Genomic DNA, 12,317 nt, shown 5'->3' on the forward strand with positions numbered 1-12,317 from the left:
ATCATGAGGGAAGGGCTAAAAGACTTTCAGAAATTCAGTTCTTCAGCCAATAATTCAAGGCCAGCAACCACTAACCTATGGACTTTGCTTCATGAGGAAAACAAAATCATTTACATTTTTTAATCTACTATTATCAAAATAAAATTCCTAACCAAAATACCCTCCAGAATCCACTTCTCTTTTCTGATCAAATATTTGTAGACCTCGGACTTCCTGTGTGGCTCACAAAATATTTGTAGAACTGCCTGGTCAGCCACTTATTTCTGGCCACTTAGGGGTCCTAAGTTAGATCCTCATTGTCTATCACTTAGATTTTTTTTTTTTTTAACAAAAATGTAAAAAAACTGCCCTCAAAGTCCTTGCTATTCCAAGTGTGGTATGTTTGCCAGAGGCACAAAGGTCACCTAGGAACTTGTTAGAAAGGCAACATTTTCAGCCCCATCCAGAAATAGTGAATTAGGATCCCCAGTGATTTCTGTGCACACTAAAGTCTAAGGCTCTGCACTAGACTTCCAAACTCTGCTGTCATTCCTCTTAAACACTACAGCCAAAATCATCCTCCTGAAGCACATGAGTAGTTTTCTAATAGCATCACTTTCCTCAAAAACCTCTAAGGTCTCCGTACTGCCTACAAACTAAAGTTTAGACTCCTTATCCTGAAAAGATTTTCTATGGTCTTGTGTTGTCCTGAAAGTGCCCAACGAAGTGACTGCCACACACATACAAGGCAGGCAATAAATACTATTCTGCATAAAAGAAAGCAAAAAGTGAGTGTACCCAAGAAAGAACATATTTCTTAATTCTGGCTTTCCCATGCCAGGCACTGAGGATACAGTGGTATGAAAAACCAGACACTGTCCCTTGCCTTCATGGAGGTTAGAGACCGACTGGAAGGACAAGATCTTAAAAAGAAATAAAACTATGTAGTGATAAATTTTAAGTGCTAAGAAGGAAATGAATGGGGAGTTCCTGTTGTGGCTCAGTGGGTTACAAACCTGACTGGCATCCATGAGGATGCCAGTTCCATCCCTGGCCTTGCTCAGTGGGTTAAGGATCCCACATCGCTCTGGCTGTGGAACAGGCCGGCAGCTGCAGTTCTGATGTGACCCCTAGCCTGGGAATTTTCATATGCCATGGGTGCAGCCCGAAAGAAAGAAAAGAAAGAAAAGGAAATGAATGGACAATGACACAGTAAGCTAGACTGGTCAGAATGGCCCAGAGTTTGGGGAGCCAGTTGAGGGGCTATTCCAGGTAGAGGAACAGCCGGCACAACGCCTTGAATGTGGCCTGTCTAAGGATCAGAACAAGAGCTGCCCTTTTAGGCTTACTCCAAATTCCGGGAGGAAGGTGGTATGGGCTTCACCTTCCAAATCACTTAAGAGAGCATGAGGGCTTTCTTTTCCCTGACAGATGTCTTCACTGGCACCACGAATGGGACAGAGAGCAGGGTATGCTTCAGAATCCTGTGAATCCAACCCTGGAAATCAGACGCAGTGAAACTGGAATCTCAACTCTGCCACTTACCAGCTCTCAACTCCCTGGACGCCCAAAGCCTCTTCTTCCTCAGATAAGAAGTGGGTTTAAGAACAGAACCAACTTTGCGGTTATTGTGAACGTTAAGGGAGATGATGCTGGTAAAGCTCCCCAGAACACTGCCACCCACATCGACGCTGACCTGAATATTAGAGGTTACAAGATTGTGGTGATGATGATGATGGTGACAGTTAACTATTGTTAGCTGCGGGCAGAGGGCTTATCCTGGATACTCCAGTTCTCCTCCCCCCATCTCGTCTCCCACCCCCAGGCCTTCAGGCCCTGCCAACCCCGGCAACCTCCCACCGCGCGCGAGGCTACAGTGACCTCAGGGCGGGCGCCGGGCGCCGCCGCCGGACCCCGGTTACCTGGGGCCAAACGCGACCTGTCGCCACCTCGCGTCCTGGGCCCTGCCTCCCTCCCGGCTGCCTCCCGGCCCGCAGCTGCGGCAGCGGCGCCCCCAGCCCGGCCCGGCCCGGGCGGCGCGGGATTCCTTGGCGGGGCTGGCGGCGGCGGCCACGCGGCGCGCTCCGGCGGAGGGGAGGGGGCTCCGCGGCGGCGGCGGCGGCGGCGGCGGCGGCGGCGGCGGCGGTGGCTGCAGCAGCGGCAGCGGCGGGCCCGGCGGGGGGCAGAGCCCAGAGGCGCGGCGGCAGCGGCGGCGGCAGCGGAGGAGGAAGAGGAGGAGGATGCAGGGAGCTGCGGGCGGCGGCGCGGCCCGGTCCGCAGTGAAGCCCGCGGCGCCCGAGGCGCAGGGAGTGGCCGTCGCCTCCCGCGTGCACCATTCCTGAGATGGCGGCGGCGCGGCGGCAGCTCGGGGAGCCGAGGAGGGGCCAGCCGGGCGCGGGCTGAGCCCCGCCGGCCCGGGAGCTCGCCTGGGACCCGCGTGGTTGGTGGAGCCCCGGCGGGGAGCCAGGCCTGCGGAGCGGCGAGGCCAAGGGCGGCCCCGGAGCGGAGCGCAGCCTGGCCCTGGGAGGCCGCGATGGCGAACGTGAGCGAGCCGGGCGGCGGCGGAGGCGAGGCGGCCGCCCTGGGCCTCAAGCTGGCCACGCTCAGCCTGCTGCTGTGCGTGAGCCTGGCGGGCAACGTGCTCTTTGCGCTGCTCATCGTTCGGGAGCGCAGCCTGCACCGCGCCCCATACTACCTGCTGCTTGACCTGTGCCTGGCCGACGGGCTGCGCGCACTCGCCTGCCTCCCGGCCGTCATGCTGGCGGCGCGGCGGGCCGCGGCCGCCGCGGGGGCGCCGCCGGGCGCGCTCGGCTGCAAGCTGCTCGCCTTCCTGGCCGCGCTCTTCTGCTTCCACGCCGCCTTCTTGCTGCTCGGCGTGGGCGTCACCCGCTACCTGGCCATCGCGCACCACCGCTTCTACGCCGAGCGCCTGGCCGGCTGGCCGTGCGCCGCCATGCTGGTGTGCGCCGCCTGGGCGCTGGCACTGGCCGCGGCCTTCCCGCCGGTGCTGGACGGCGGCGGCGGCGGCGAGGACGAGGACGCGCCGTGCGCCCTGGAGCAGCGGCCCGACGGCGCCCCCGGCGCGCTCGGCTTCCTGCTGCTGCTGGCCGTGGTGGTGGGCGCCACGCACCTCGTCTACCTCCGTCTGCTCTTTTTCATCCACGACCGCCGCAAGATGCGGCCCGCGCGCCTCGTGCCGGCCGTCAGCCATGACTGGACCTTCCACGGCCCTGGCGCCACAGGCCAGGCGGCCGCCAACTGGACGGCTGGCTTCGGCCGCGGGCCCACGCCGCCCGCGCTCGTGGGCATCCGGCCTGCCGGGCCCGGCCGCGGCGCACGCCGCCTCCTCGTGCTCGAGGAGTTCAAGACGGAGAAGAGGCTGTGCAAGATGTTCTACGCCGTCACTCTGCTCTTCCTGCTCCTCTGGGGGCCCTATGTCGTGGCCAGTTACCTGCGGGTCCTGGTGCGGCCCGGCGCTGTCCCCCAGGCCTACCTGACGGCCTCCGTGTGGCTGACCTTTGCACAGGCCGGCATCAACCCCGTCGTGTGCTTCCTCTTCAACAGGGAGCTCAGGGACTGCTTCCGGGCCCAGTTCCCTTGCTGCCAGAGTCCCCAGGCCACCCAGGCCACCCTCCCCTGCGACTTGAAAGGCATCGGTTTGTAAGGGGACCTCCTGCCACCTGCACCCCAACGCAGCCTTTCCCTTTGGCTTGGACAGTGACGTCGTTTCTCCCCCCTTCTGCGCCCCGTTTAATTTTCTAAGCTGCCTTCAAAACGCCTTTGAGAAGTGGCTCGTCACTTACTTGGATTGTACAGACTCCTTGAGAGGGGGCGGTGGTTTCGAAGTTTCAGCCCCACCCCAGCTCTCCACGTTCGTCCTCCTAAATATATTTTCATTCTGACAGTAGAGACCCTGGAGTCTTTGTACTGGTACTGATGTCTTTTATTCCATATGTTACTCCTTTTTTTTTTTTTTTTAAATTAAATAAAGGCTAAACTAAATTTCTTCATGCAACCTTTCCTAAAGGCCATGGCCAGTTTTCTACAGAAGCTATTTTTGACAACCTCAAGTGGCATTACCTTTTTGCAGTGAAGTAGAGGAAACCAGGGGGGCTTCACAAGTCTCATTTCTTGAGGGTCTTCTGTTGGAAGCAGGAGAAGGAGGGAAAGTTGTCTCAAGTTCCCTCTGAATTGCCGGCCTTGGGGTCGTGGGGACTGCTCTGGTTCTTTGAAGGCGTTGAGAACTTTGTGCAGTATTGATTCTGAATTGAAAGCAGAAAATGGGAGTGAGTAGCAAGGCAGTGGTTTGTAGTTGGTAACAAGTAATGCAAGTCAGATGTTTCCTACCTTGCTTTATACCACTAGAAACAGCCCATCAGCAGACAATTGCTCTTTGTATTATACCAATCTTGAGTGGAAACATTTCTGTAAAATTGTAACTTTCAAAAGAGTAAAAAGTGTCTTGGTTAGTAATGGTGTTGGAGAACATACAGTATTGCATGTTTTTGTGTGTACTGATTGTGGTTCGAAGATGGGAGGGCTCTGAGACAAGCGGAGTACTAAATCAAAAGTTATTTAGGTATTTTTTTTGCCAATAAAAAGTAAAATAATTTGGTGGAAACAGCTTGTGCTTTGAGGAGCCCAGTTTTATTCTGTTGTATGAAGCTAATTTCCACTTTGACAATTGTTCTTCTTTTGTTCATGGTATAAATGGATGGAATATAATAATACTCTACTTTGAGACAAAGCATTTCCTTAAAATGTTTGTTAGGTTAAGCTGTGCTGTTCTACTGATGTTTAAGTTAATAATGAGAATTATAATTTTAAATAATGTTTCTTTGTTAGACACAGTGTCATCTTAAATTGAAAGACTAAATTCTGCAAGTACTGTATAATATTTTTTGGCTTATAATGCTACATTTTTATTAATGTATCTTCCGTTTTGAGGATTTATATCTGTATTTCTCTTTGCATTATATAAATATACCAGTATTTTCATTCTGGAGTGGCTTTTTGTTGCTGTTGTTGTTTGAGGCCATGACAGGTAGTAATATACATCTAAGTAAGATACTGATGTTCTGTTATCCTCTTAGTGCATGCTGTCTAGGTGGCCATCGGAATTTCAAGACACTTGGAAGCTTGGTAACCTAAAACAGTATAAAAATCTGCAACTCTTATCTTTAAAAAGAAGAAGCAGTAGATATATATACTGCCTTAAAACTGTTTTCTATAAACATATAAAATGAGTTCAAGCAAAGTAATCATTCTGATAAAATAATTAAAAATGAGTGCAGTAAATATATTGACATTTATTTCAGTTGAGCATAATCTAAACTATTAAATATTCAGTCCAAGATGGGTAAGTCATAGTAAGAGGGTATGGCCCATTTATCTCAGGTGAATGGTCAGCATTATTTTATTTTGTCTGTAAAAGTCAATCGGTCTATGGAGACAGTCTCGCATTTGGAAAATATGAGTAAATATTAGCTAATTTCTCCCCAGGTCACAAGACCAGATGTTCATTATTCAGTGGCCACTCATCAAAAATCTCAGCTAACCTAAAGACGTAGAAGCCCAGGAAGTGTCTCTCCTCATCTACACCCCCCGACCCAAGTGGTCCAAGTTCAGAAAATAGAACTTGCTAAGCCCGTGTGATGTAAGAATTTTTAGTACCTCTCCTGGCACGGAAACCAAGCTGTCAAGGCTAACTCCTGTGTGACCCCAGCCTTAGGCAGTAGCTCAATCTCCAACTATATATAGCCTTAAGCTCATGGATATTTTTTATAGGAGAATCCATAAGCCAGTGATTCTCGAATTCTAACATTCATAATAATAACTGCCTTAAGTACCTGCAGAGATTATTATTAGAAGGGATCGAGTGACTTCCCTGGTGGTACAGCAGGTTAAAGATCCTGAGTTGTCACTGCTATAGCAAAGGTTCAGCCCCTGGCCTGCAAAGTACCCGCTTCAGGCATAACCAAAAAGAAAAAGGGAAATTAGAAGGAGTTGCAGTGGGGCCCAGGAAAGAGCATTTTAACGAGATTCTGATAAGTTGGAGGCATACCTCAAACCTATGTTTGAACATTATTTACTTAGACACCATGTGTACAAACTTGGTGATCTGGTTTTGTTTTGCTTTGTTCTCACTGGATGGGGGATTTCTAAGGAGAAGTCAGTAATGAGAAATGACAGCCAACTGTAAAGGGAAAAGAAAGAAGAACAAGAGAGGCAGAGAAACTAACCATCCAAGGAAATACTGTTTAGGAACAAAAGTCCCCTCACACCTCAACAGCTATTTTCATCACTGAATTTTTTAACCTGAACTTTGATTGTTAATAAAAAATCATCAAGAAAAGTTTAGTTGTCTTTCAGAAAACTCATTGTACCAGGACAGGTACAATGTATTTGGGGAAGACCACCATTAAAATCATTCATTTTGGAGCTCCGGCTATGGTGCAGTGGGTCAAGAATCCAACTACAGTTGAATCCCCTGCACAGTGCAGTGCCAGTGGGTTAAGGATCTGGCATTGCAGCAGCTTCATCATGGGTCACAGCTGCAGCTAGGATTTCAGTCCCTGGCTGGACAACTTCCAGATGCCACAGGTGTGTGTGGGGGAAACTCAATTTTATTTATTTGAAAAATTAATTTAACATAACCTCACCCCTGTCCTCCCCCAGTGAAATCAATGTGTTATGTATATACTTGAAGCAAAAGAAAAGAGGTTGCTTGTCTATAAATTTTTGTCTGCATGTCCTGCAGGTCAAAAATGAGTATTTTTAGGTCTTTTGATACCATATATGAAATCACTTTGCATAAGGACATATCTACTTAGGTTTCTACCTGACCATGTTCATTTTTTAAAAAATGAAAGATCTCGAGTAAAATGAAGCAAATAAACTGATAACCATAATGATAAATTATAACCTCCATTATCCACCATTCAAACTTGCCAAATCTTATCATTGTTGCCATATTTATTTCTACCTTTCCTTTTCTCCCTTCTTTCCTCCCTCTTTTCTTTCTTTCCAGCCTTGCTTTCTTATTCCTTCTTTTCCTCCTTCCCTCCCTCCCTTTATTTTCTTCCTTTCCTTCCCATTTTGTTCCTTTCTCTCTCTCTCTCTTTTAAAGACATAAAACATGACACAATTATTTCTACAAACATTGGGCATCACCATCAGCCATCTACATTTTCAAATGCCCTGCCCCTAAGAGGTCACAGGGTCCTGGGTCCTGGGGCCGAGTCTGGATGGATCATTGGGTTGGCAGCATTGGTTCTACCCCTTTATGACCCACAGGCTCAAGTACAGATTTCTGGTCTGCCACAGAAGGACTTTCATGGTCCAGCCCCATCACTACCCTGGCCTCATCTTCTTCGTGTATTTCCATCTCTCCCTTCTCTGGTTACCTCTGAATAAGCTCTCCCTGGAAAGCCCACCTCACTCCCCTTTCTCTCCCTGGGAAGCTCTCATTAAATCCTCTGCTAAGGTAGGATTTACAATACTTAATAATTAGGATGGTACAAGCATAACTAACCTGTATGACCATACCTCTGGCTCTTGGCTGAACATCAGGTTTGTGCTGGACTCAGATCCAAGATGTTTGGAAGGCCTTCTTGGCCCAATCACCCCTCCTCTGGGCTCTCATGGTGCGTTGTGTTTACCTTCATGAAGCCTGATGCACGCCTGGCTTTGTGGCTCCCTCTCCAGTCTCACCTCCTCACACTCTCTTTTCAGGCTTCAGCCACTCTGAGTCACTGGCGGTGCCCTGAACAGATCATACCAACATGCCTTTTGCATGTATTGTTCCTCGTGTCCAAAGTCCCTCCTCACTCTTTTCCCAACCTAACTGCTGTTAAACTTTCAAACTTAAGGGGTGACTTCTTAGACATAAAGGGTGAACTAAGCTCTACGGAGAGAGGGAGATTGTCCCAGGGCAGGTCCTGCAAAATTTTCAAGTCTCCAAACTCAGTCATTAAATCTGAGTGCCATGGCAGGCTGAGTAGCAGGCTTACTGTCATTCAAGCTGTCTTGAAATTGAGGTGAATTGAGATGGCTGGAGTCATAAAATGTACTAGACCCAAAATACTGTTTTCTATTTGCCAGACAGATGTGTGACTCCGTGTGACCTTCTAAGACCACTGAACTTCAGGGCCCCCATTGTGAGGGACAAAACAGGTCATTGGAAACTGTCTCCAACCATCCACATTGTAGACCCATATCAATATCCTCGCACTGTTTACTACTGTTTCCAGAGTACATAGAATTAAAAACAAACTTGATCAGAGTCCAGGGATTCTTTATGCTTTTTCTCCAACATGGGCAAAATTTTGGGGTCTAACTCAACCCATGAACAGAGCCCTCTTGCCCTCCCTTTTCCTTCTTTTGGGGATGTCTTTGATGATGATGTGATGCTTGGAGCCACAGCAGCTGTTTTGCAACCATGAGAAGAGATACTGCCAACATTATGAAAATAGTGGACCAGAAAGACAGAAAGAGGAGGCATCTTTTTTTTTTTAACACTGTTAAGGTGCTTACTCAAGCAAGCAAACTCATATCTCTAAATTTTAGATTTCTTGACTTGAAATAATAACTATTACTTCAAACATTAATATTCATAATGACTACTATTTTAAACAATTAACCAACAATACTTAGAATGACTCCATCCTCTCTACTCCCTTGCCTGATATCCTAGAACTATCCTAGAACTATACTGACAAATTTTTAAAAATCAAACCTATTTAATTTACTTTTTCTAACTATCAGATTATTTAGCTGGCTGTTAATTGTTAGATTAACCTGGCTCTGGAAAAAAATATAAAATAGATTTGACTTGATTTCTTAGATTGAAATAAAATCTAGAATATTAAAAAATGCTTTTATAAGGTCAATTCTATTTAATAGCAATTAAAAAAACTGTTATCATGATCAGTATATTTTCAAGCTTTTGATAGACTAAATTTACTACAGGAATCTGGAAAACCACATGAATTAATCTATCAAATCCATAGGAATTTTAAGCAAATAAGAAACCAGTTTCTCTGTTGGGCAGTACAGGAGAACATGAGGACAAGAAAGGTTGAGCTCTCTAGCTAATGAGTTTGAAAGCTAATTGGAGAAACCTGGTAAATATGCCCCAGACCAGAAATCAAGGTAGAACATGATATATGTATGCCAGAAGGGAGATTCAGAAAAAGAGCCTGGAATAACAAGGAAAACAGGAGTTCCTCTTGTGGCTCAGCATATTGAGAACCCAACTAGTATCCATGAGGATGTGTTTTCATTCCCTGGCCTCTTTCAATGGCTTAAGGATCCAGCATTGCCATAAGCTGCAGTGTAGGCCTCAGCTGCAGCTCTAACTGGATCCCTAGCCTGGGAACTTCCATATGCCACAGGTGTGTCCCCCAGAAGGTCCCAATTAAAAAAAAAAAAAAAAAAAACTAAAAAAAATTAATAAAATTAAATTAAAAAAAGAAAAACAACAAGGAGAACAGACCTCATAGTAGATTGCCTGGAAAGGGCCCCCAGCAGTCTATCTCTGATCCCTTAACTGAGGGAAACAGGAAAAAACAGAAGATGGAAGTAAAATTGTTCAGTTTCCATCTTCTGCCTCTTTTTTGTTGTTTTGTTTGTTTTTCCTTTTTAGGGCCACATTAGAGGCATATGGAGTTTCCCAGGCTAGGGGTCAAATCGGAACTGCAGCTGCCAGCCTACACCACAGCCACAGCAAGGCCAGATCCAAGCCTGTCTGCTACCTACACCACAGCTCACGGCAACGTCAGATCCTTAACCCACTGATCGAGGCCAGGAATCGAAACTTCGCCCTCATGGATGCTAGTCAGATTCATTTCCACTGAGCCATGATGGGAACTCCCATCTTCTGCATCTTTCTGACTCCCACATTCTCCCCACTCTGGGGTCTGTTTTCAAAATGAATTTTTCTAAGGGAAATAAAACAATGCAATTCTCTCTTCAAAGTTTTCTGTTCCAATTCTATGTGAATGCTCTAGTGCCAGTAAGGGATGTGGTCATTTTAATGGAGAAAGTTTGTTACACAAAAGCTTTCTGCAGGGAGAACCAGCAAATTAGATTACAAATGTCAGAAATGGAAAGAAATCAAACAGGTAGCCCTCCAGAAGACCACTCCTTTCTCCTCTCAAAGGAAATGGAGTAGTAGGCTTAGACACAGAAAAGGGTATTTTTGTGCTTTTTCTCTGAAGAAAAGGAGAAGAAAAGTTTTAGTAGGTAGTCAACACACCCTGTATCCTGGCAGGCATTTAAGATAAGTAAACTGCTTGAATGTATATCTGAAAGCCTGAAGACTCAAAGTCACTTCAAATTGCACAGAGAAAACAGGCACAAATGTCTTAAGTTGCAACGTCAACGCATGAATGCAACTCTTATTTCTCAGTAACATTAAGGAAACAGGTAAATTAAAGCTGTTACCACTTGGCTTCCAGGAGGAATAATTTAGTCATTTATAAATTAAGTTTTAAGTGGCCAGCCTACTCTAGGTGGAGAGCATGTAAACTCAGAGAAAAGCATATATTTAAAAATATCACCCGATACATTTATATTACCTGAATTATGCCAGACTGCGTAGTTTTCTAGGATGGAAATCTTATTTTCTGCCAGGATGCGATATCTGCGAAGTGCATGCTGTGTTCTGGTTAGAACTTTGTTGGAACCTAGAGGGTGCAAAAAATGGTTTCATTTTCTTTTCTTTCTTTTTTTTTTTTGTCTTTTTTGTTGTTGTTGCTATTTCTTGGGCCGCTCCCGCGGCATATGGAGGTTCCCAGGCTAGGGGTCCAATCGGAGCTGTAGCCACCGGCCTACGCCAGAGCCACAGCAACGCAGGATCCGAGCCGCGTCTGCAACCTACACCACAGCTCACGGCAACGCCAGATCGTTAACCCACTGAGCAAGGGCAGGGACCGAACCCGCAACCTCATGGTTCCTAGTCAGATTCGTCAACCACTGCGCCACGACGGGAACTCCGGTTTCATTTTCTTAAAGATATACAGAGGTGCTACAATTTTGAAAGGCTTTGAAAAATTATTACAGTTTCAATGCTGACAATACATGCCTTATTACAGTATTCTCCAGAGATCATAAAATCTAAAATACATGAGATGAAAATTTTCCGTCTTTTTCACTTAACATTTTTTTTTTTGCTTTTATTCCCCCATGTATTTTCCTCATATAGTTCTCTAGTCTTGACCAACTTGCATTGCAATGTGCTAAGTAGAAGAAAAAAAAGGGAGAACAAACAGGAAACAAGCCCAGTAACAGATATTCATTCCACAGAGTAATATACTAAAGAGTATAACTGTACAGTGTGTGGTTCTTTTAACCCACAGTCATGATCAGTTTAATTTGCATATCTATCTTGAGGAATTATGGGATACCCAGAGCTATTTCTAGAATTTGATTTGCATAACTGTTCTAATCTTTTATAAATAGGGTGACATGTGGTCTGACAAAAGATTTTTTTTAATTTGTAAGTTACTTTATAAGTTTTATAAAGATATTAGAATTAAACACCTTTAGATATATATTTAATATCTGCCTCTATTGACAGGAGCACAATTACACAAAGGTACGATTTGTCTTCTGTTAATGGCATATTACTTTACCTTTTGCTAGTAGGAAAAACAGCTTTGTTCCCTTCAAGTGTGTCATTCGAAGTTTATTCTTTTTTTTAGCATCTGCCAATGAGATTAAAATTTATTTAAACATCATAAGAAAATGTTCTGATACAATGAGCCCCAGTGAGTTTCTCTGTCTCTAAAATACTTTTTTTTTTTTGTCTTTTTAGGGCCACACCTGTGGCATGTGGAAGTTCCTGGGCTAGGGGTCGAATCGGAGCTACAGCTGCTGGCCTACACCACAGTCACAGCAATGCCGGATCTGAGCCGAGTCTGTGACCTACACCATAGCTCAGGGCAATGCTGGATCCTTAATGCACTGAACAGGGCTAGGGATCTAACTTGCATCCTCATGGTTCCTAGCTGTGTTCATTACTGCTGAGCCAAAACAGGAACTCCTTTCTCTAAAACTTGTTAATTCCTGAGTAGATGATATACTTGAGTTTGGAACAGTGGCAGCAAGAAATACATTTACACATTTTCTTAGTGTTTGCTGAGTAGATGATATATTTGAGTTTGGAACAGTGGCAGCAAGAAATACATTTATACATTTTCTTAGTGTTTGGAATATGAATGCTCTTGTTACTAAAGTATATAAGTGAGTTTAACCATTTCTGATTTGAAAATGCTTCTTCCATTGAGTTATCAGTTTCTTATTAAGATATTCCTTCCGGATTGTGATCAAGATAA

General features: G+C 45.7%; 2 protein-coding genes across 2 annotated transcripts in view; one reads left to right on the forward strand and one right to left on the reverse strand.

Annotated features, from left to right (window-relative positions):
* Nucleotides 1-2,767, reverse strand: part of EIF4E3 (eukaryotic translation initiation factor 4E family member 3) — a 69,715-nt gene extending 66,948 nt beyond the window's left edge. Inside the window, exon 1 of the mRNA XM_047779213.1 lies at nucleotides 2,675-2,767. The gene's annotated coding sequence lies outside the window, so the exon portion shown is untranslated. The remainder of the gene's footprint in view (nucleotides 1-2,674) is intronic.
* Nucleotides 2,197-4,979, forward strand: GPR27 (G protein-coupled receptor 27). The gene has a single exon (XM_047779185.1). It carries the CDS (start codon nucleotides 2,513-2,515, stop codon nucleotides 3,641-3,643), a length of 1,131 nt encoding a protein of 376 aa, XP_047635141.1. The 5' UTR covers nucleotides 2,197-2,512; the 3' UTR covers nucleotides 3,644-4,979.
* The last annotated feature ends 7,338 nt before the right edge of the window (nucleotides 4,980-12,317 follow it).

This window comes from Phacochoerus africanus, chromosome 1 (genome assembly GCF_016906955.1).
Source record: "Phacochoerus africanus isolate WHEZ1 chromosome 1, ROS_Pafr_v1, whole genome shotgun sequence".
Classification (NCBI taxonomy): Eukaryota; Metazoa; Chordata; class Mammalia; order Artiodactyla; family Suidae; genus Phacochoerus; species Phacochoerus africanus.

Coding starts and splice junctions, on each gene's coding strand:
- GPR27 (XM_047779185.1), top strand. CDS start 2,513: ATGGCGAACGTGAGCGAGCCGGGCGGCGGCGGAGGCGAGGCGGCCGCC.